At 65.3% G+C, this 18859-nt stretch overlaps 3 protein-coding genes across 3 annotated transcripts in view; 2 read left to right on the top strand and 1 right to left on the bottom strand.

Annotated features, from left to right (window-relative positions):
- Nucleotides 1-5378, top strand: part of CHLRE_17g728950v5 (uncharacterized protein) — an 8998-nt gene extending 3620 nt beyond the window's left edge. The window contains exons 9-16 of the mRNA XM_043072392.1: nt 29-179; nt 479-580; nt 880-1011; nt 1360-1479; nt 1758-2279; nt 2574-2726; nt 3036-3431; nt 3853-5378. Of these exons, the coding sequence (XP_042914851.1) occupies nt 29-179; nt 479-580; nt 880-1011; nt 1360-1479; nt 1758-2279; nt 2574-2726; nt 3036-3431; nt 3853-3981 (1705 nt within the window). The 3' untranslated portion in view covers nt 3982-5378. The remainder of the gene's footprint in view (nt 1-28; nt 180-478; nt 581-879; nt 1012-1359; nt 1480-1757; nt 2280-2573; nt 2727-3035; nt 3432-3852) is intronic.
- A 500-nt stretch (nt 5379-5878) lies between these two features.
- Nucleotides 5879-10783, top strand: CHLRE_17g728900v5 (uncharacterized protein). The gene is made up of 10 exons (XM_001697230.2): nt 5879-6277; nt 6400-6435; nt 6829-6893; nt 7245-7334; nt 7544-7622; nt 8008-8108; nt 8380-8493; nt 8758-8808; nt 9062-9130; nt 9755-10783. The coding sequence occupies exons 1-10, from the start codon at nt 6052-6054 to the stop codon at nt 9806-9808; spliced, it is 885 nt and encodes a 294-aa protein (XP_001697282.2). The 5' UTR covers nt 5879-6051; the 3' UTR covers nt 9809-10783.
- An 18-nt stretch (nt 10784-10801) lies between these two features.
- CHLRE_17g728864v5 (uncharacterized protein) lies at nt 10802-18853 on the bottom strand. The gene is made up of 14 exons (XM_043072391.1): nt 18705-18853; nt 18549-18582; nt 17381-18417; nt 16762-16996; nt 16028-16507; nt 15682-15810; nt 15318-15431; nt 14988-15095; nt 14674-14799; nt 14247-14428; nt 13469-13586; nt 13282-13319; nt 12921-13029; nt 10802-12754 (listed from the first exon to the last, which is right to left on the bottom strand). Exons 1-14 carry the CDS (start codon nt 18782-18784, stop codon nt 11114-11116), a joined length of 4431 nt encoding a protein of 1476 aa, XP_042914850.1. The 5' UTR covers nt 18785-18853; the 3' UTR covers nt 10802-11113.
- Between the last annotated feature and the right edge of the window lie 6 nt (nt 18854-18859).

The raw sequence follows: 18859 nt of genomic DNA, 5'->3' as shown, positions 1-18859 counted from the left end.
ATTTATCATGTGCACACACGCCACGCAGGGCGCTGGTGTTTGAGACGCGCGCTCGCTCCGACGCGGTGATTGTGGGCGGCAACACGGTGCGGCGTGACAACCCGCGGCTCACCACGCGGCGCGAGGGCGGCCACACGCCGGCGCGCATCGTCATGAGCCGCACCCTGGACCTGCCCGAGGTGACTGAGCGGGAGGAGGTGGGGAGGGAGGGGAGGTGGGGAGGAGGTGGCGTTAGGAAGGGATGAAGGAGGGAGGGCAGGGCAGGGAACGTGTGCTGGGAGCGCTGGGAGGGGAGGGGGTGGGAAGAGCGGAGCAACGGGAGGCGCACTTGCCGCCGCCGGCAACTGCCGCTGCCGCTGCCTTTGTTCCCGCGCGCCCGCTGTCCTCCCGTAGACCTGCCCTGCCACGCCTTCACCAATCTCTACTTACCAACCCCCTCTCACGAACCCTCTCTCCACCCTTCTTCTCCTCGCCTCAGGACGCCAACCTGTGGGACGTGACTCTGGCGCCCACCATAGTGCTCACACAGCGCGGCGCACGCACCCGCTTCCAGTCGGCGCTGCGGGCGCAGGGCGTGGAGGTGGGCGGGGAGGGAGCCTGGGGGAGGAGGGGCGGGGCGCGGTCGGGTAGGCGTGGGAGGTGGGCAAACCACGGTGGTGGTGAACGCCACCAGGCACAGGGGGTGCGGGATGCCACGCCGCAACCCTTGCACACGTCCCAACGGTGCTCAGCGTTGGGGAAAAAGGGCGCCGACCTCCTCCCACTCCTGCTAAGGACCTTTCCGGCACTTCCAGCTTCGATACACACCGTTGCTACCCCCGACGTGATGCGACGTCTTACACGACCTCCAACCCCCACACGCCACGCCGCGCCGCGCAGGTCGTTGAGTTTGACTTTCTGACCCCCGAGTCGGTGGCGGACTACTGCCAGGAGCGCGGCTTCCTGCAGTGCTTCTGGGAGTGCGGCGGCACACTGGCGGCGCCCGCCATTGCGAGCGGCGTGGTGCACAAGGTGGGTGAGAGTGGGTGGGTGGGTGGCTCGGTGGGGGTAGTTCATTCCGGAACCCAAAGCAAGCCTGGGGGCGTCCCTGGGGGCTGTGTGGGCAGGGATTTGGGCGGAGTGTGGCGGCGGTGGATGGCGGCTGAGGGCGGCGGCTGCGGGCTGGGGGCGGTGGCTGGGACCGGCAGAGTGGAGGAGAAGGGAGGAGCGACTGGGGGCGGCATTGCTGTGCAGCGACGCCCCAGCCACACGGCCCACCCTATCCCAACTTCACATACCCAACCCAATACCGCAATCTACATGCTCACGCAACACCGCATCCACAACACTCCAACCCCAACGCAATCCAACCCCCGCCAGGTCATGGCGTTCGTGGCGCCCAAGATCATCGGCGGCCTGCGCGCCCCCACCCCCGTGGGCGAGCTGGGCTTTGTGGAGATGACCCAGGCGGTGGAGCTGGTGGACACAGAGTGGAGCCAGGTGGGCGGTGGGGGCTTGTCGGTGTGTGTGTGTGTGTGTGTGTGTGTGTGTGTGTGTGTGTGTGTATGTGTGTGTGCTTCTGTGTGTGCATGGTTGTGTGTGCGGGTGCAGGGTCGTGGGAGCGCCCAGCGCCCGGGCCTTGGGCCGCACGCATTTGAGCTGGCAGATTTGGCGGTTGGAAGGGCTACTCGTACGTTCGCTGACTGACTGATTGACTGACTGGCTGACTTGGTGACTGACGGGCTGACTGACTGACTGACCGACTGACTGGGCTGCAGGTGGGTCCCGACCTCATGATCACGGGCTACATGCCCTCATCCGGCGGCCTGTGGGCGCTGGAGGCGGCGCTGGAGGGAGCGGACGACGACACCGCCGCGGCCGCAGCCGCCGAGCCAACCGTCCACCTTCCCGGCGGCGGCTCTGGCGGCGCCGCCGACGGCAAGTCGGCTGGCGGCGGCCACGTTCAAAATGACAGCAAGGACGCCGGCAGCAGCGGCGGCGGCGGTGGCGGCGGTGGCGGCGGCAAGGGCGCGTCGGCCAAGCGGCGGCGCAATATCGCGGCGGCGGCGGGGCGCTCGGTGTCGTTCTACAAAGCTTGGGACCAGTGGGGCGCGCTGTCCAACTTCTCGCCGCACCCCATTGCCTTGCCGGTGGATCCGGAGGCGGTGGTGCCCACCAGTGCCGCGGCGGCGGGCGGCAGTGAGGAGCGGCGAGCCAGCGGCGGCGGCGCCAGTAGCAGCGGCCGGGCGGGGTCTTCGGGCGGGCTGCGGACGTGGCCCAGCGTTGAGCACTACTACCAGGTGGGTGTGCATGCTTGTGTGTGCGTGTGTGTGCGTGGGGGTGGTGGGCGTGTGCAAAGAAGAAGGAGAGGGGCTTTGCGTCGTGTTGGGGGCTCTGCCCTTCCCTCACCGCACCGCACCGCACCTCACCGCACCTCACCTCACCCCCACCCCGTGATCATCGGTAACGCCGCGACTGACCTGCTGCAACGACTTCTCAACACCTTCTCATCATAGTCAATCATGATTCACTGAAACTGTAATCACGCATGGAACCCGCCACCCCACCACCCCACCACCCCGCCACCCCGCCAGGCCCACAAGTTCAGCGGCGGCCAGCACCCCGACGCCGCGGCGGTGATGGAGGCCATTGCGGCGGCGCCCTCGCCCGAGGAGGCGGCGCGCATCGGGCGGCGCACCGAGCGCATGCGGCCCGAGCTGCTGCGCAAGGACTGGGGCAGCGCCAAGGTGGGGATGGGCTGTGGGGGTGAGGGCGTGGGGTTGTGGAGGGAGAGGGTGAGGGTGAGGGTACAGGTGGGGGTCGTTCTCGCTACATCGGCGCCCGGTAACAAGCAGAGACGAGGTTTGGGGCCACGGCGCGTTCAAGCAGAGACTGCGTGTGTCCGGCGTGTGCTCGCGGCTCCGCTGCGTCGGTCTGCGCCCCTCCCTCCAATCCTTATCACATCATGCACCCCTCCTTACCGCTTCCCCTCCTCCCTCCGCCCCTCCCTCCGCCCCTCCTCCCTCCCTCCCTCCCGCCCCTACTTCACCGCGCAGCTGTCCTTCATGGCTGCGGCCCTGCGCGCCAAGTTCCGCACACACGCCGGCCCCAGGGCCATGCTGCTCGCCACCGCCGGCGTGTCGGGGGCCTCCGCCGACCACCTCGGCGCAGCCGCCGCCGCCGAGGCCTCCGTGCCATCCCACTCCCCATCCACCACCACCACCAGCAGCAGCAGTAGCAGCAGTAGCAGCAGTAGCAGCAGTAGCAGCAGCAACAACGGCGCCAGCGCCACTGCTACAGCCGTCAAGCTGGTGACTAGGCCGGCGCCGGCCAAGCACGCGGCGACGGAGGCGGCGTGTCTTGAGCTGGTGGAGGCCTCGCCACACGACTACTTTTGGGGCGCCGGCTACGAGCGCACGGGGCAGAACAAGCTGGGACGGCTGCTCATGCAGGTGCGTGGGCGCATGGTGGGCGGGTGGGCGGGGCGGGCGCGTGGGTTGGTGGCGCGGCGCAGGGGCAGGGCCAGGGCCGGGGCGGGGGCGGGAGCGGGGAGGGATGGGTTGAGCACAGAGGCGGTGGGGGTGGCAGGAGGATGCTTAGGGTGGTTTGGCCGAGGGCGTGTCATGTCGTGTTTTATGCCTCGGCCCGCAGCCTGCCGCCTGCCGCCCCGGCGCTGCCGCAACTCCGGCCCGTTGTCGCTCCCGATGCTCGTGGGGCAGGGGCGGGGGCGGGGAGGGATGGTGTGAGCCGTTGTGCTCTGTCAACCCATCCGCCTTCCACCTGTTCCATTCGCCGCCCGGCTTCCGCCTTACGCCTCACTCTCCCTTTCTCCGGCCCCGCCCCCGCCCCCGCCCCCGCCTCCCCCGCCTCCAGGTCCGCGACGAGCTGCTGTCGGAGTACGAGGCGGCGGTGTCGTGCGCAGCCGAGGGCCTGTGGACCACACCCGAGCAGCTGGCGGGAGTGGCGGCGGCCAGCGCGGCGGCCCCGGCCTCGCGCGGCTGACGAGCGGCAGTAGCAGCGACAGCAGCAGCAGCAGGCGCAGCAGCAGCAGCCCAGGACAGCTGCTGATGGTGTGATTTCCGAGGGCTGCGCGTAGATGGGCTGTCATAGAAAGCAGCGGCTTAGAGCTCGAATAGGCGAGCTGATCAGCGGGGGCGGCTGCGGCGGATTGATGCATGGGGATATAGGGGAGGCCGGATTTGGGGGGCCTGTGTGGGGGTGGAGCCATGGGTTTTGGGGGAGGTAGGCATTGATACTCGGCGGGCGCAGTGCAAGCCACTGTGGATGTGCGCGTAAGCCCGTCAGCTGCAGCGGCCCTGTATGAGTGAGCGAGTAGCTAGTAGTAGCAGCAGCGTGAGCAAGCCAGTATGCGGACTTCACGCTTGCAGCAGTGTGCGAATGTGCGTGTGGAGGCATCATGCTTGTCTGGGTTTTATGTGGAACAGCGATACAGCAGTCGTGGTTTGCGCCCCAGGCGACCAGAGTGGCGTGTGCTGCGCAGTCTATGCATACCGTACCGTTCATTGCCTCGACCCCGCTTCGGAGGAGCTTTGCGAAAGCCTCGACGTGACAAGGACGTTGGCATGAGATGTATTCGGACCCTCACCTGAGGGGCAGGAACACACTCTTTCGCAGGCAAACTTACCCTTAATCCATACAGTACATGCTTTCACGCTCCTGACGTATCCGAACCTGCGAGTATCGATGCCTGCGCTACCATGTGCATGTTTGGCATGTGAGTGTGGAGTGGGAGTGGCTGCTGCGCCACGTGTACGCCTGCGGTGGAGATCGTGGTGACGCGTTTGGTTGGGCCGCCCTTGCGATTGCTTGCGTGGCATGACGTTGCGTGGGGTGCCGTGTCATGGTTACGTGTGTCATGTCGACATGTGCTGGCGAGGTCCAGAAGGAACAATGACAACCGTTTGCGCCAAGACGATATGCAGTGTGTTGGTGCTGGTTGAGGGCTGGCGAACAGGCTCACACGCAGCCTTTAAGTGACCAACGAGCATGCGCAAGTGAAAGCGGCGGCTGTCCGGCTGGCGCGCTGGCCGCATCATTCTGTACTGATCGCTGGTACCGTACAACTCCAGGACGGACGACAGTACGGCAGCTCGGACTGCTGGGATGCTTTGGAGCGGCCTAGCGGGACCGCGGGAGGGGAGAGGATGCCGAGATGAGTGACCCAATGCACAGTCGGGTGTGCTGGTGTGAAATGTAGGGAAGTGTCGGGGATGCTGGCCGGGGTAGGCCTGTGTGGGGTGAGCAAGGTTGCTGTCGGCGGGCCACTGCGCAGGATGCAAGGCACTCTATCCCTTGCCTCTGCCGCTGGAATGCGGGCAGGGCGCTGGGATGCGGTCAGTGTAGCATATGCCAATGCAAGGATTTGCGTCATGAATTATGGGGCTGCAAGGATTACTGTCCGCAGCACATCCCACTGCAACTGCAGCTCCCACGCAAAGGCGAAGGAGCAAGGCAGCACCCAGCCAGGGCAGCAACCCCGCACACACAGCTACACACGCCACAGGCTTTCTCTTGCCCAGGCGCACCCGGTGCGCCTCTGGCTCTGCCGGTGCCGTGTGCCGCGCGCCTTGAGGAGCTCACACTAAAGGGTGAGAGCTTGGGTGAGAGGTAGACCGAGGGGTCAGGACCGCAACCGTAACAGACACGCTAGTGTTTACAGCCTTGCACGGACTCCATGCACCCCGCCCCCGGCTCTGCACGGACCTGGTCAGGCCTCGGAGGATGACCCTGTCTGCCTGCCTAGCACTGAGAGCGCCGCGAGGTAGGCCGTGTAGGTAGATGGACCCCGCGCCGCTCCGATCTGGCGGACACCTCGCGCAACCAATCCGTACAGTGCCATTGTTCAAGTTACAGCTACTTTTGATTCCTCACCAATCGTCGGATAGATACAGCTTGGCCCTAGTTCGAGTTTCTGATTTGTGACCTAAGGCTAAGCCCGCAAACCTTCTGGTCGTTTGTTTAAAGTACTTGAAAATGCTTCGGTCACATTCATTGGGGGCGCTGCGTGGCCCAGTTGCAGGGGGCCGAAAGCCTGCTCCGTTTCGGGCCGCAATGCAGCCAAGCTCGGGCAGCAGCAACCCACAGAAGTCCTCTAATATGCAGCAGCAGCAGCAACAACAACAACCGACGTCGGCACTGTACTCGATGAGTATGCTCGACCCGGCGCATCGGCGGGACCCCGTGGAAAAGTCGGAACCGTTCACAAAGCTGCGGATGTTCCTGGACTCGGCGAGCATTACCAACTGGGAGCTATGGATGAGCACGCGTCTGTTCTATGGTGAGGCGGGTACCGACTTAAAGTTAAAGGGTGCCCCGTCCCGCACCCTGGTCTACGGCCACCTCCCTGGCGTAAGCCTAACCCCATCCGTCGCGTGTGTTCCCCGCGGCGCGCTATTGCAGGCATCACCACTAACCCTGCCATCCTAGAGAAGGACGGTGAGTCAGTCTGCGTCGCTTGCCCACGGGGACACCGCAGCGGCTGCAGCTGCCGAGTGCCAAGTGCCCCCGCGCCCCCCGGGGTTTGCCTTTTTCGTCCGTGCCGCGCCTGCTGCGCTTTCGGCACGCCGGACTGTCGCCGCGCAGCTGTCGGCCGCTGCCTTGTGCCATACCCTTTCCCTCCATCAGCCCCTGCCGCTCTTATGACCACTCCCATCACACGCTTCCACACGTCATCACACACACACGCCGTCACACACACACACACACACACACACACACACACACACACACACACACACACACACACACACACACACACACACACACACACACACACACACACACACACACACACACACACACACACACACGCGCCCTCTCTCCACACAGGCCAGCGCTGCACGCTATCCAACCTGCAACGGCTGTGCCACATAGGCGAGGAGCTAGGAGTCAAGGTGGGCGGCGGGTGGCACTGGGAGGCAGTGGGGGCAGTTGGGGGCAGCGGGTGACAGCGACCCAGAGGCCTGGGCGAGCGGTTGATTAATAGCCGTTTGCTGCTGCATTGGGGTGTGTTTGCACCCCTGACATATGGTAGGGAGGGCGCAGGGATATGTTGGGGTTGTGGCCTCCGTTCCCATGTGAGTCATGTGCCGCGTGCTGTGAACACCCACACACCCCGGAGCCAGCTCGCACGTGCTCGGTGCCGGGCTGGCATTGCGCCGCACTCACTGAGATTCACACCGCTAGCTTGTTTTATTCATTTCTCACACCTTGTTATCTCTATTTCAACGCCTTGAACTCCACAGGAGATGCAGTTCCAGGCGTGGGGAGACAGCGCTCAGTCCATGGTGTCGGTGGCTCTGGACCTGTTTGGGATGAACCCCGAACTAGTGGTGGTGAGCTGGCGGGGGATGGCTGTGTGGGGAGAGTGTAGGTGCGTGTATAGGTGCGTGTGTAAGTACGTGTAGATGCGTGTAGGTGTAGGTGTGTTGCACCGGCTGCGTCTTCGCGTCTCGTGTTTCAAGGGAAACCTCTCCTTCCGCCCCCTGAACCCACCCAGCTGCCGCCCCCGCACTGCCTCCCTCCCTGCCCGCCGCCGCTACAGGTGAAGCTGCCGTGCACGCTGGAGGGCTTCCAGGCGGCGGCGCTGCTGCGGGAGAGCTCCGTGCGCATCACCTTGACAGGTGGGGCGGTGGTGGTGTGGTAGTGACGCGCGGGTGGTGTGGCTACGTGCGCACTGTGTGTGTGTGTGTGTGTGTTAAAAAAAGAAAGCCCGCCCAACGGTGGCGCCGGAGTTGTGTGTGTGTGTATGTGTGTGTGTGTTTGTTGTTGTTGTTGTTGTGTGTGTGTGTGTGTGTTATGTGTTGTGTGTTGTGTGTGTGGGGAGGGCGCGGTTGCGTGGCGATGGGAAGAAGATGGTGTGCAATGTGCGATGGGGCTGCAAGCGGGGTCGGGACGAGCTCAGTTCACTGCCCGAATGTTCGCGCGGCCACGCACATACTCACACACCCATCCACCCACCCACGCACACACACACACACACACACACACACACACGCACACACACAGGCATCTACACGGCGTCCCAGGTGCTGCTGGCTCAGTCGGTGGGGGCCGAGTATGCAGCGCCGTACCTGGGCCGCATGAACGACGCGTACGGCAACAACAAGGTAGGGCAGTTGGAAGGGGTGTGTGTGTGTGTGTGTGTGTGTGTGTGTGTGTGTGTGTGTATGTCACGATATGCATGTCACGTGAAGGGCGGGTGTACGGCCCTTCATTCGGCTGGCCCCAGTCTCCATCATGCCCCTCCCTCAACCCCGATCTCCACTGCCCCCTGCTTCCCGGCCACCTCCGGACACCCACCCCGCTCCTCCACTTAGCCCGCTCCTTCATTGAGCAATTTCCGAATCCCCCCTCCCGCTCCCTCCCGCTCCCCCCCAGGGCTTCAAGGAGGTGGTTGAGATGCAGCGCATCCTGCACGCCCAGAAGGCCCGCACACGGCTGCTGGTGGCGTCGGTGCGTGAGCCGTCGGCCATGGCCAGCCTGGCCGCAGAGGTGAGGGCGTGAGTGTGTGTGTGTAAGTGTGTGTGTGTGTGTGTGTGTGTGTGTGTGTGTGTGTGTGTGTGTGAGTGCGTGTGTATCAGGATGGCATACCGTATGCCACTGCCTAGTCCTAAGAATGCACATGCACGTGCACACACACACGCCGCCGTCAGACCCACTCGCCCGCGCAACTATCACCTAACTCGTCATGCCTGGAACCCGCCCCCGCCCCCGCCCCTGCCCCTGCCCACGCCCCCGCCCCTGCTGCTGGGCCAGGGCTGTGACACCTTCACCATCTCGCCCGCCGTTGCCGGCAAGCTGTTTGCGGTGGGTGGCCGGCGGTGTGACCTGCGGCTGCTTCGAGCCTCAAACAGCACCGATCACTGCTTGGCACATCCTTGGCTTGTTCCTGCCGCTCCGAGGGGTCCTTTGGGCGGGAGAGGGAAGGGGACTTCAGGCACACGAACCGCCGTGGTCCCTCGGGCTCTTGTTCTAAATGCACGTGTAAATGGCTGTTTCCCTTGACACGCACTCTTCCGTATACCCACACGAATACACACACACGCGCGCGCGCGCGCAGGTGAGCTACACACTGGATGCTGTTGAGGCCTTCGAGGCGTCCGCGCGCCGCATGGGAGCGTACGACCAGGTGGGCAGCGCGGGGCAGGCGTGGCGGAGGAGCGCGTGCAGGGGGGGGGCGTGCAAAGATGGTTGGGAAAGCGGTACAGGATGCACTGGGGGGATGCGCGGGCTCCCGCCCGTGTTTATGTGTGTGTGTGTGTGTGTGTGTGTGTGTGTGTGTGTGTGTGTGTGTGTGTGTGTGTGTGTGTGTGTGTGTTCAAGAGCACAAGGAAAACGTTGTGTGTGTGTTTGTGTGTTTGTGTTTATGTGTGTGTGTCTGTGCGGGTTGCAAGGCCGTGTGCGTGTGCGTCAACAGGCCGAAGGCTGACCGCCTGGCCTGCGCGCGTGCGTGCCGCGTGTCAGCGCCCGCGTATACTAGTCATGCCTTGGACCCCCCATAAGTATCATGATTACAGGATTGGTCCAACGTTAACCCCCATGAGTTTCATGATGCAAGCGATGCATCTTTCGCCTCTGCCTGTGTTTGTTGGGCTGAGGCATACACCGTAACCCCCACCCACCTTGCAACATCGCCTTCGCCTTACTATACTATCATAGTCATGCCTGGAACCCTCAAACCCCCATCCTCAACCCTCAAACCGCCATCCTCAACGCTCAACCTACTCATCCTCGACGCTCCAACCGGCTGCAGGACGAGGGCGCAACCACCTCCACATTGTTCCACCGCCACGGCAACAACCACTGAGCCCGTCTGGGACCCGAGCGGGCGCTGAGCGGCAGGGAGCGCCGCAGCGGCACTGCGGCTGCACCCCACGGCGCCAAGACCTGGGGCACGGGGCCGCCTGCACGTGCCGTGTTGTTATTGTTGATCATGGAGGGGGGCTGGGCCCGATCGTGCTGGCGCCAGGGGTGTCGCCGGCTCGGATTATGTCTTGTGTGAGATTGCAACAGGAAGTGTGTGGCGACGTGTGCCTGCTGTTTGGGCCTTGGCAGTATGTGCGGCTGGCGACGCGCACAAGGTTTCATTCATTGACAACGCGTTCACTCGCATGCGCTCCAGTGGGCAGGCGTGCTGAGCTGGCAGGCAGGTACCCAGTTTGAGCTTTGATCGCTTGTGTGGAACACAAGGGTTTCTGTGCTCTGACTCTGGAGATTCTCGCGTGACGAGATCAGCGGAGTTGCTCCGCATCTGGCCAGGTAAGGCGCACTGGTGGGGGGACGGCCCCCGCCACGCATCCAGCACCGCCTGCATGCCAGTGCTCTTCCGCAGGCTCACACTCTTACGTTTGATTGTACTCTGATGCTCGCCAAAGCACTTCATATACTCGCACAATAGCATTTCGTTTACGGTGTTAGCGTTCTCCTTTCCGTTGATCTCTCTAAATTGAGCGAGGAGCGTTCTGGTGATAGTCAAGGTGTACGTGCCGTTGCGGGCTGCCAGGAGGCAGATGGTGGATTGCATCTTTGCATCACTGCATTGTGTGAGTGGCTGAGTGCGTGAATGCCGAGTGTAGAGAGTTGTAGCGCCGAACCAGCAGGTTAGCGTGTTTGCCCTCTCACCCTCTGTACAAGTAACAGCTCTGCTTCCAAACTGCCCATGGAGTGGGTGGAGCGATGGGCGTAGCTGGCGGGTCGTGTGTCAACGGGCCGTCGGGCCCTGTAGAGCCGTGTGGGGTGTACCTGACATAACTAACGTAAGGCCGTGTAAGATGCGGCGGTGTACATCAATTGCGCCACCCGTCAAGCTTCAAGTGACCTCAAGTCGGCCAGTCGGGTGAAGTCCTGCGCGCTCGTGCTTCGCCCCGCAGGGGAGTAGAGTCCCCCCGCCAGCATCATGCGTTCATGTCTGTCCAGGCATTCCTACCAAAGAATCAGACAACACCACTGGTTGTATGCCTCGGTTGTATGGCTTGAGCTATGTATTTTACCGACTACACCCACTACGTCCCGCGTTCACTGTGTCTAGTCTACAGCACGGCCATTGCCAAAACGCAAGCACCTCAACCAACCCAACCATGCTCCTCACGTCCGCGTGCCGAGCTGCCGAACCCTACTGTGGCACTCCGCCCCCCGCCTCCGACGCCGTGTCCCCCACAGCTCCGCCGCCAAGCACCGCCCGCCTCCTGGCCGCCTTGCGTGCCGCCGCCTTGACAGCTGCCGCCTTCACCGCTTTCTCCCGGTCCTGCTGCTGCTGCTGCTGTTCCTGCTGCTCTTCAGAAGCCTTCGACGCTGCCCGGGGCACCTCCTCCGCTACTGCTGTTGTTGCAGGTGCTGCTGCAGGAGCAGCAGACGTGCCTGCCGCAGCAGGCGACACCTGCGGACCTGCGGACACAGCGCCGCTCGCAGCAACAGCTGCAGGGCTGGCACCGGCCGCGTCGCCGCGGTTGAACCTGCCACTGCCCGCAGGCCCTGGGGTACCAGCACTGTCACCTGGCGCTGTGGTGGCCGCAGCCGCCGCGACGGGAGCGGCGGCAGGAGCGGCAGTCGGCACCGCCTCGCGCGTTGCCCGCTGCCGGGAGTCGGCAACGCCCCCGCTCGCCGCCGGCAACGCCGCACTCGCGCCGGCTGCCGGTGCCGCAGACTCTGCCGGCACCTGTGCCGGCACTGCTGCTGCCGCCGGCGCCGCCGCGTCACCGCCCACTGCCGCGCCCTGCGCTTTGCCTCTCCGCCGCTTCGGCGGCGCTGGCGAATCCGGCTCAGACTGCTCCTGCTGCAGCTGCGGCGGCGGCTGCTTGGCCTCCAGTCGGTCCTGACGCCGCTTGTCGCGCCGCCGCTCCTTCGCTGATAACTTCGCCTGCGCGGCGGCCTTTTCCGCCGCCGCCGTTGCGGCTGCGGTCGCACCGGCAGCCGCCATGTCGGGCCCTGCACCCGCTCCCGAAACCTCCTCTAGCATGCTCTTGGGCTCCGGCTGGGAGCGCGGCGGCGGCGGCGGCGGCGTCGCCGCCATGGCGGCGGCAGGCGCCCGCGGCAGCTCTGGCCCGGCAGGCGCTTCCAGCACAGCCTCTCGCAACTCCGGCGACACTTCCGTGGCCCCCTCGGCACCTGACTCGTCATCCGACTGCGCCGCCGCGTCCACGTACGCGCCGGCCGCTGTGAGCTGGTGGCCCGGCCGCTCCGCCCCCAGCCCCAGCCCCAGCCCCAGACCCCGCTGCTGCTGTTGCTGCTGCCGCCGCCGCTGGCCCAGCGCGCTGCGGCGCCCCAGTGCCAGCGTGCGCGAGCCGCCAAACACGTCCTCCGCCGCGTCCTCCAGTGCCGGCCCCGCCCCCGGCCCCGCCGCGGCCTGCGCCGCCACCGCCTGCCCGCGCCCCTGCTGCCGCCCAAGCCGTGGCGGTTCCTGCTGCTGCCGCGCCGGCTGCTCCACCTCCTCCGCCTCCTCTGCCTCGTGCGCCCGCTCCTCCACCACTTCCTCCACTTCATCCGCCGCCGGCCCGGCCGCCTCCGCATCCCTGCCCTGCCGCCCCTGCCGCCCTTGCCCCTGCCCTTGCCGCGGCCCCAGCCCACCGCCCAGCGGAGCCGCCCCAGCACCCTCTCCGGCCCAACCAACACCGGTGCCGCCCTGTGCCGCCTGCGCCTCCGCCTCCACCGCCGCCCGCGCCGCCTGTAGCGCCGCCACCACCGGCGGCGGCAGCAGCGCTCCAAAGGTGCCGTACGCCCTCTCCAGCGTCACCAGGTCCCAATACGCGAGCCCGCCCTGGAGGAACAAGAACCATCAAGAATCAAAACATGTTACAATACAATTGCGCAGCTTTAGATAGATGCAGTATTAGTAGCAGTACTGCATAAGTTGCAGCGCAGCCCACGTTCCCTACACACACAAACAACAATGGCGAGGAGGCGCCGACACGGCTCGGCCGCACCTGCTCCGCCAGCCGTGTCGCTGCCGAGGTGGCAGCATCCAGCCAGCGCTGCCGCGGCCGGAAGCGGATGCGGGACAGGCCCCACAGGATGTTGGCGAGCTCCTGACCCCTGTGGGTGTTTGTGTGTGAGCGTTGGAGAGAGTGTGTGTGTGCGTGTATGTGTACGTATCACATGTGTGTGAGGGAGAGTGAGAATGTATGTGTGATTGAAGGAGGGGCCAGGCAGCGGCTACAGCGCGCCGCCATGGTGCAAGGTGGCGCCGAGAGCGTGCGCCTGTGGGGCCCGATGAGGCCCCCATGCAGCCCGCACGTGTCCCTGCCCCCCGGTCCCCCCCCCCCCCAAGCGCCGCCCTCCGCTCACTTGCACACATCCATCTTGGAATAGGCTGCCACCAGCGCCTGAGGACATACGCAGCAGATGCGGGGATGACACCGAGGTACGCAAAACATTACAGATGCAGATGCAAGCTGAGAACGGCGGCAAGTTAAAAGCAAGCTGCTTCTGAAACTGGAAGCGGTCCATGTGAGCACTCCGCGGCTCCGCACACCTGGTTGAGCCACTGCCGCGGCGGCTGCAGGCGCGCAATGCCAAAGGCCAGGAGTGTGGCCGCGAGCTCGGAGGCCTTGAAGCGAGGCAGCAGCAGCGGCCGGGACTCCAGGAAGAACCTGCGGGTGCGGGTGCGGGTGCGGGTGCGTGTGTGTGTGTGTGTGTGTGTGTGTGTGTGTGTGTGTGTGTGTGTGTGTGTGTGTGTGTGTGTGTGTGTATATATGTGTGTATTGGGGGCGCAGCGTGTGGGGTTGGAGAAGGGAGGCTTGGGTTGGGAATGACGAGGACAAACCGAGCAGTGTGTGGGGTTGGGGGCGGACTTGTGGAGAACTGGTGGACGAGTTTACCAGTGCAGTGCAGTGCAGTGGAGCGCAGTGCGACATGCATGCATGCATTACAGGGCAACGTCAGCGGTTGGTGCGTGTGTGCTATGCGTGCGTGGGTATGCAGTTGAGGCGCGCGGCTCAGAAGGATCCATTGGAATGATTGCTGCCTCAGCGCGGCCGGCAAGGCCGCTCGCAACTGTACTGCCCTTACGGGCAAACTTCATCAGGGCCGCCGCGCATCGCCTGCTTTGCATGCCGGTTATGTGACACGCGGAGACAAACACAAAGACATGCGCGCAAACACGCACGTCACAGTCCCTTTCGCTTTCCCTCTCCCGCAGCTGCAGCACCCAACCACGCCCGCCAAACTGCCCGAATGCCCCCCACGTCGGCACTTGGTCACTCCGTTCTTCACATGAACGGCTAGCCCCCCCGCGCCCCGCCCGCGCCCACCTGTCCATCCACGGCTCCGGCGGCTTGCGTCCCAGCTTGGCGAAGGCCCACACGGTGTTGGCCATGTGCTGGGAGGTGAAGCGCGGCAGCTGCGTGAACGACTCCTCCACGAACACGGCCATCCACGACTCGGGCGGCCGCAGCCCCAGCCGCGCCAGCGCCCACAGCGTGTTGGAGCAGTCCTGGGGGAGGGGGGGCAGGGAGAGGAGCAAGGGGAGCAGGTGGGAGGGGGAGTAGGGAGCAGGGACGGGGGATTGTAGATACCAGCCCAAACTAAATCGAAGGGGAAAGGTATAAGGGGCTTTGGGTTGGGGTGAGGGAGACGAGAGGAGAGGACACGGGGAAGATGGCAGGCGAGCTGAGGAGCCTAAGGATATCCTGCTGCTCCGTTTGCTAAACTCACACGGTGGCAACACCACACACGCACCTGCGGCGAGAAGAATGCCAGCTTTGGGTAGGAGTGGAAGAACAGCTCGGGCGCGAAGGTGCGCGGCAGCAGCGGGCCGGCCTCCAGACAGGCCAGGCTCCACAGCAGCACAGCCAGCTCGAACGCCTGTGTGCAGGGGGCGGTTTGGTGTTATTTTTGGGGAGGGGGGTTGTGTGCCCAAGCCCAAGCCCCAAGCAGAAGTGGGCAGTCGTTTGCGCTTCCCAAGTGACCCCAAAGCATATTCCCTATACGGTGTATACCAAGTCGGAGCCAAGTGCTGGCACCGAGTGCAGCCCGTGTGCGCCCCCGCACACCTTGTAGCTGCTGAGCTTGGCCTGTGCGGCGGTGACGGCGGCGGCAGTCCAGCCCGCGGACGGCTTGTATCCACACACCACCAGGCCCCACAGCAGGTTCGTCAGCTCCTGCAGGCGTGGCGGCGGCGGGGTTGGCAGGGCAGGAGTTCCCGGCGGCGTCAGTACGGTAAATGTCCAGATTCCAAGCGTTCAAAACTCCAGCCACTCCAGCCATTCCTACACGCCCAAGCCCACACCCACATCCACACACTGCCACACCCGCACACGGCCACACCCCACACGCCCACGCCCCGCACGCTCACATGCCCCACACGGCCTACACGCTCGCACCTGCGGCCTGAAGCCGGGCAGCGCCGCGTGCGCGTCTACACACATGCCGTGCAGCCAGCTACGCGGCGGGCGGTGGCCGGAGCGAGCCATGGACCACACCAGGTGCGACACGTCCTGCAGTGAGGGCGTGAGCGTGAGCGTGAGCATGAGCGTGTGTTTGTGTGTGCATGTGTTTGTGTGTGTGTGTGTGTGTGTGTGTGCGCCACACACGGCAAGTCAGCCTGTGACCCTCAGGCATCATCCGCCAGCCCAACAACACACCGCTCGGCAGCCCAGCCCGGCAGCATCCGGCCCAGCCTAGGCCCAGCCCGAGCACGACCAGCCCAGTAGTACGACCAGCCCGGCATCAGCGGCATCCGCCCACCTGCGGCGCCAGCGACCTCCTCTTGGCCAGGGCCGCGTCCTCCATCCGCCACCACCAACTGCTGGGCGGCGGCGAGGGCAGCTGCGCCGCCGCCCAGGCCGTCAGCGCCAGGGACTGCGGCGAGGCCTCCTGCGGGCGCGGCACACGGTGGGTGGCGGGTGGTCACCGTGTAGCCAACACCACCGGGTTATTGACTGGACCTCTCCGCTTCCCTCCCCTCCCCTCCCCTCCCCTCCCCTCCCCTCCCCTCCCCTCCAATCCCCTCCCCTCCCCTCCCCTCCCCTCCCCTCCCCTCCCCTCCCCTCCCCTCCCCTCCCCTCCCCTCCCCTCCCCGCGCCCGCCTCACCTCCACGCGCCGCTCCATGAGCCCCAGGGCCGCCGCCACCAGCTGGCCAGGCAGCTCCAGCCCCAGCACCACCCCCGCCCACAGTACGTTGCTCACGTGCTGCGGGTTGACACGCCCGCTCGGCGGCAGCCGCATCGGCGGCAGCGCCGCCCCGCGCCCCCGAGGCGAGGGCTTCTTTCCCCCCGGAGCCACGGCCCGCTGCTGCTGCTGCTGTTGCTGTTGCTGTTGCGTTGACTGCTGATGTTGCGTTGACTCGTTTGACTCGCTGTGCGCCTGCGGCACGTGCTGTGCGTGCTCCGCCGCCCACCACTCCTCGGTCCGCAGCAGCGCCAGTGTGAAGGCGGCGTTGAGGGTGGACAGGAAGGCGGGCGGGGGCGGGTGGCCCAGTCGCGCCAGCGCCCACAGCGCCTGTGACAGGCCGGTGGGGCCGCAGCCGGGCAGCAGCGGCTGCAGCGCGCCCAGCAGTACCTCCATGACCTCCTGGAAACGTAGCAGAGGTAGGACACATGGCCGATGTCAGGTGTTATGCGTTGGTTGGTGCCATGTCGTGCGTGCACGCACTGATTGGATATGATGCGACAGCCCCTCCAATCTTCGTGAGCTTGGACCTGGTAACGATTCCACGAAAGAAAGCACCCATCCATAGCTCACCCACCCACCCAGGCACCCAAACCCACCCACCCACCCACCCAGGCACCCACACCCATACACGCGCACAAACCCACACGCCTCACCTGCCCCGGGTGGCACTCCAGCTTCCCCAGCGCCCACAGCACCGCACACAGCTCGCCATGCCCCAGCCGCAGCGCCGCCAGCTGCTGCGCCGCGCCGCTCTGCCGCCACTGCCACGCGTCCTGCTCCGGCAGCCCCCGCGCCCGCGCCGCCTCCGCCTCCGCTGCCAGCTGCTGCTGCGCCCCCAGCAGCTGCGACGCCAGATCGGCGGCCAACTCGGACACGAAGCGCTGCAGCCTGTGTTCATTTACGTTTGCAAGTATGGGAAGTGCTGTCACGCGGGTAGGTTGTGTCACAAGTGTTTTAGACTGATACCGGTGGCATAGGGACACGCCATGCAGGCTTCAGTGTCGGCTGCGAGGATGTCGGTGCGCGTGATGACAGATCGGAGGTCGAGGCACAGGTGTGCACACAACCGCGTTTCGCGTGGTGGTAGTGCGCACGCCTGCGCTTGCGTTGCGCCAGCCAGTGCCCCGGCAACGCCCTACCAGCAAGCCTCGGGCTTTGGTCTTCGTGAACCCCACTCTCTCTCCCTCCCCCTGCCCCACCCCTTCCCCTCGCTCCTTTGCATTGGGTTCGGCCTAGTTTGGGCTGGTGTCTACAACACCCCCCCCAGCCCACCTGCTGTCCTCCCACTTGGTGAAGGACCGCACCGGCGGCAGCTTGGCTGTGTGCCTCAGCATGAACACCAGCTGCGGCGCACTCAGCACACCGCCGCCGCCGCCGGCGCCACCACTGCCACCAACCGCTCCTACGCCCACGGCGCCAGGGCCTGCCGCCAGCGGCAGCTCCGCGTCTGCGCCTCCTCCACCGGCATCTCCGGCGGCGCCGCCCGCTGCTGATACGCGGATGGAGCGATAGAGCGCTTCCACGGCCGTCCAGTCCCGACACTCCTCGATCTGCAGAGTCAACGCCGCCTGAGCCCGAGCGCTGGAGCGCGCAGGCGGCGGCGCGCCCAACAGCACCGCGCGTGCCGGGCCTGTGCCCGTGCCTGACGCGGGCCCTGACGGGCCTGTTGCCGTTAGCGGAGGCTGCTGCTGTTGCGGCTCCAGGGGCGGCAGCAGTGGCGATTCGAGCGTGTAATCAAGCGTGGGGCGGGGGCTGGCTGCGCCGCTGCTGGTGCTGGTGCTGCTGTTGCCGGGAGCTGAGGGCGCGGAGCCGGGGGCGCTGGCGTTGTCGCCGTTGTGCGTGCTGTTGCCGCCGGCGCCACCGCGCTGACTGCTGCTGCCGCTTCTGCTGCCGCCCTGGTTGTGCGTCCAGCGTGGCGGGGGGGCGGCAGCAGCGCCAGCAGCAGTCGGCCTGTGACGCTGCGCTTGGCCTGGCCCTTGGCCCCGACCATCCAGCGCTGCTGCCTCGGCCGAGGCTTGCTTGGGACCCGGCCAGCCGGCGGCGGTGTGGCCCGGCTGCTGGTGCTGTGGGTGCGTGGTGGGAGCTGGCCAGGATGCATCTCCCGACACTGGCGCATCTGGGCCGCCTTCCGGCACGGCCCCGCCCCGGCCGCCGCGGCTTCTGCTGCTGCTATTGTTACTGCTGCTCGAGGCATTCGAGTTGGAGGCACAGGCCAGCTCCGGGCGCCGAGGCCCGGTAAGACCAAGCACGGGCGGCGCCCAGCCCGAGCCCGCAGCGACGGCGGTCCACGCACGCGGTTCGTGGCCGACCTGTCAACGCGCAAAGCGGACTGGAACGTCAGCATGTTTTGTTGAATGCATTAATACCATCAATATATGCCATCATACATGTACTCCGCTTGAAATGCGGGCTCTCGGGGCTAGAATTGCGGTCAACACACCTTGACAGGCGACTTCCGGCTGCCGCATATATGCCTGCATGTTCAAAGGCACAAATATATCATCAATTTGCAGTGCTGGGCCCAATTGAGTGTCACCAGGGTTTCCTTCGCGGCGGCTGCGGCCTTTCGCAAATAAAATATGCATGATGGACTTGCCGTGAAAGAATGGAAGATACTCGCAGCGAGTAGGCCACCTCACTCCATGCCAGGCTGCACCGGCCGCTCGTTGTGGCCATATCAACCCCAACTGTCCAGCTCAACCTAAACTCGCTTCATTAGCCCTGAATAGGCCCATGCGTAATTAGCAGTCA

Source organism: Chlamydomonas reinhardtii, chromosome 17, assembly GCF_000002595.2.
Source record: "Chlamydomonas reinhardtii strain CC-503 cw92 mt+ chromosome 17, whole genome shotgun sequence".
Classification (NCBI taxonomy): domain Eukaryota; kingdom Viridiplantae; phylum Chlorophyta; class Chlorophyceae; order Chlamydomonadales; family Chlamydomonadaceae; genus Chlamydomonas; species Chlamydomonas reinhardtii.
The sequence above is the reverse complement of the archived record's forward strand: the minus strand, read 5'-3'. Positions and strand labels throughout refer to the sequence as shown.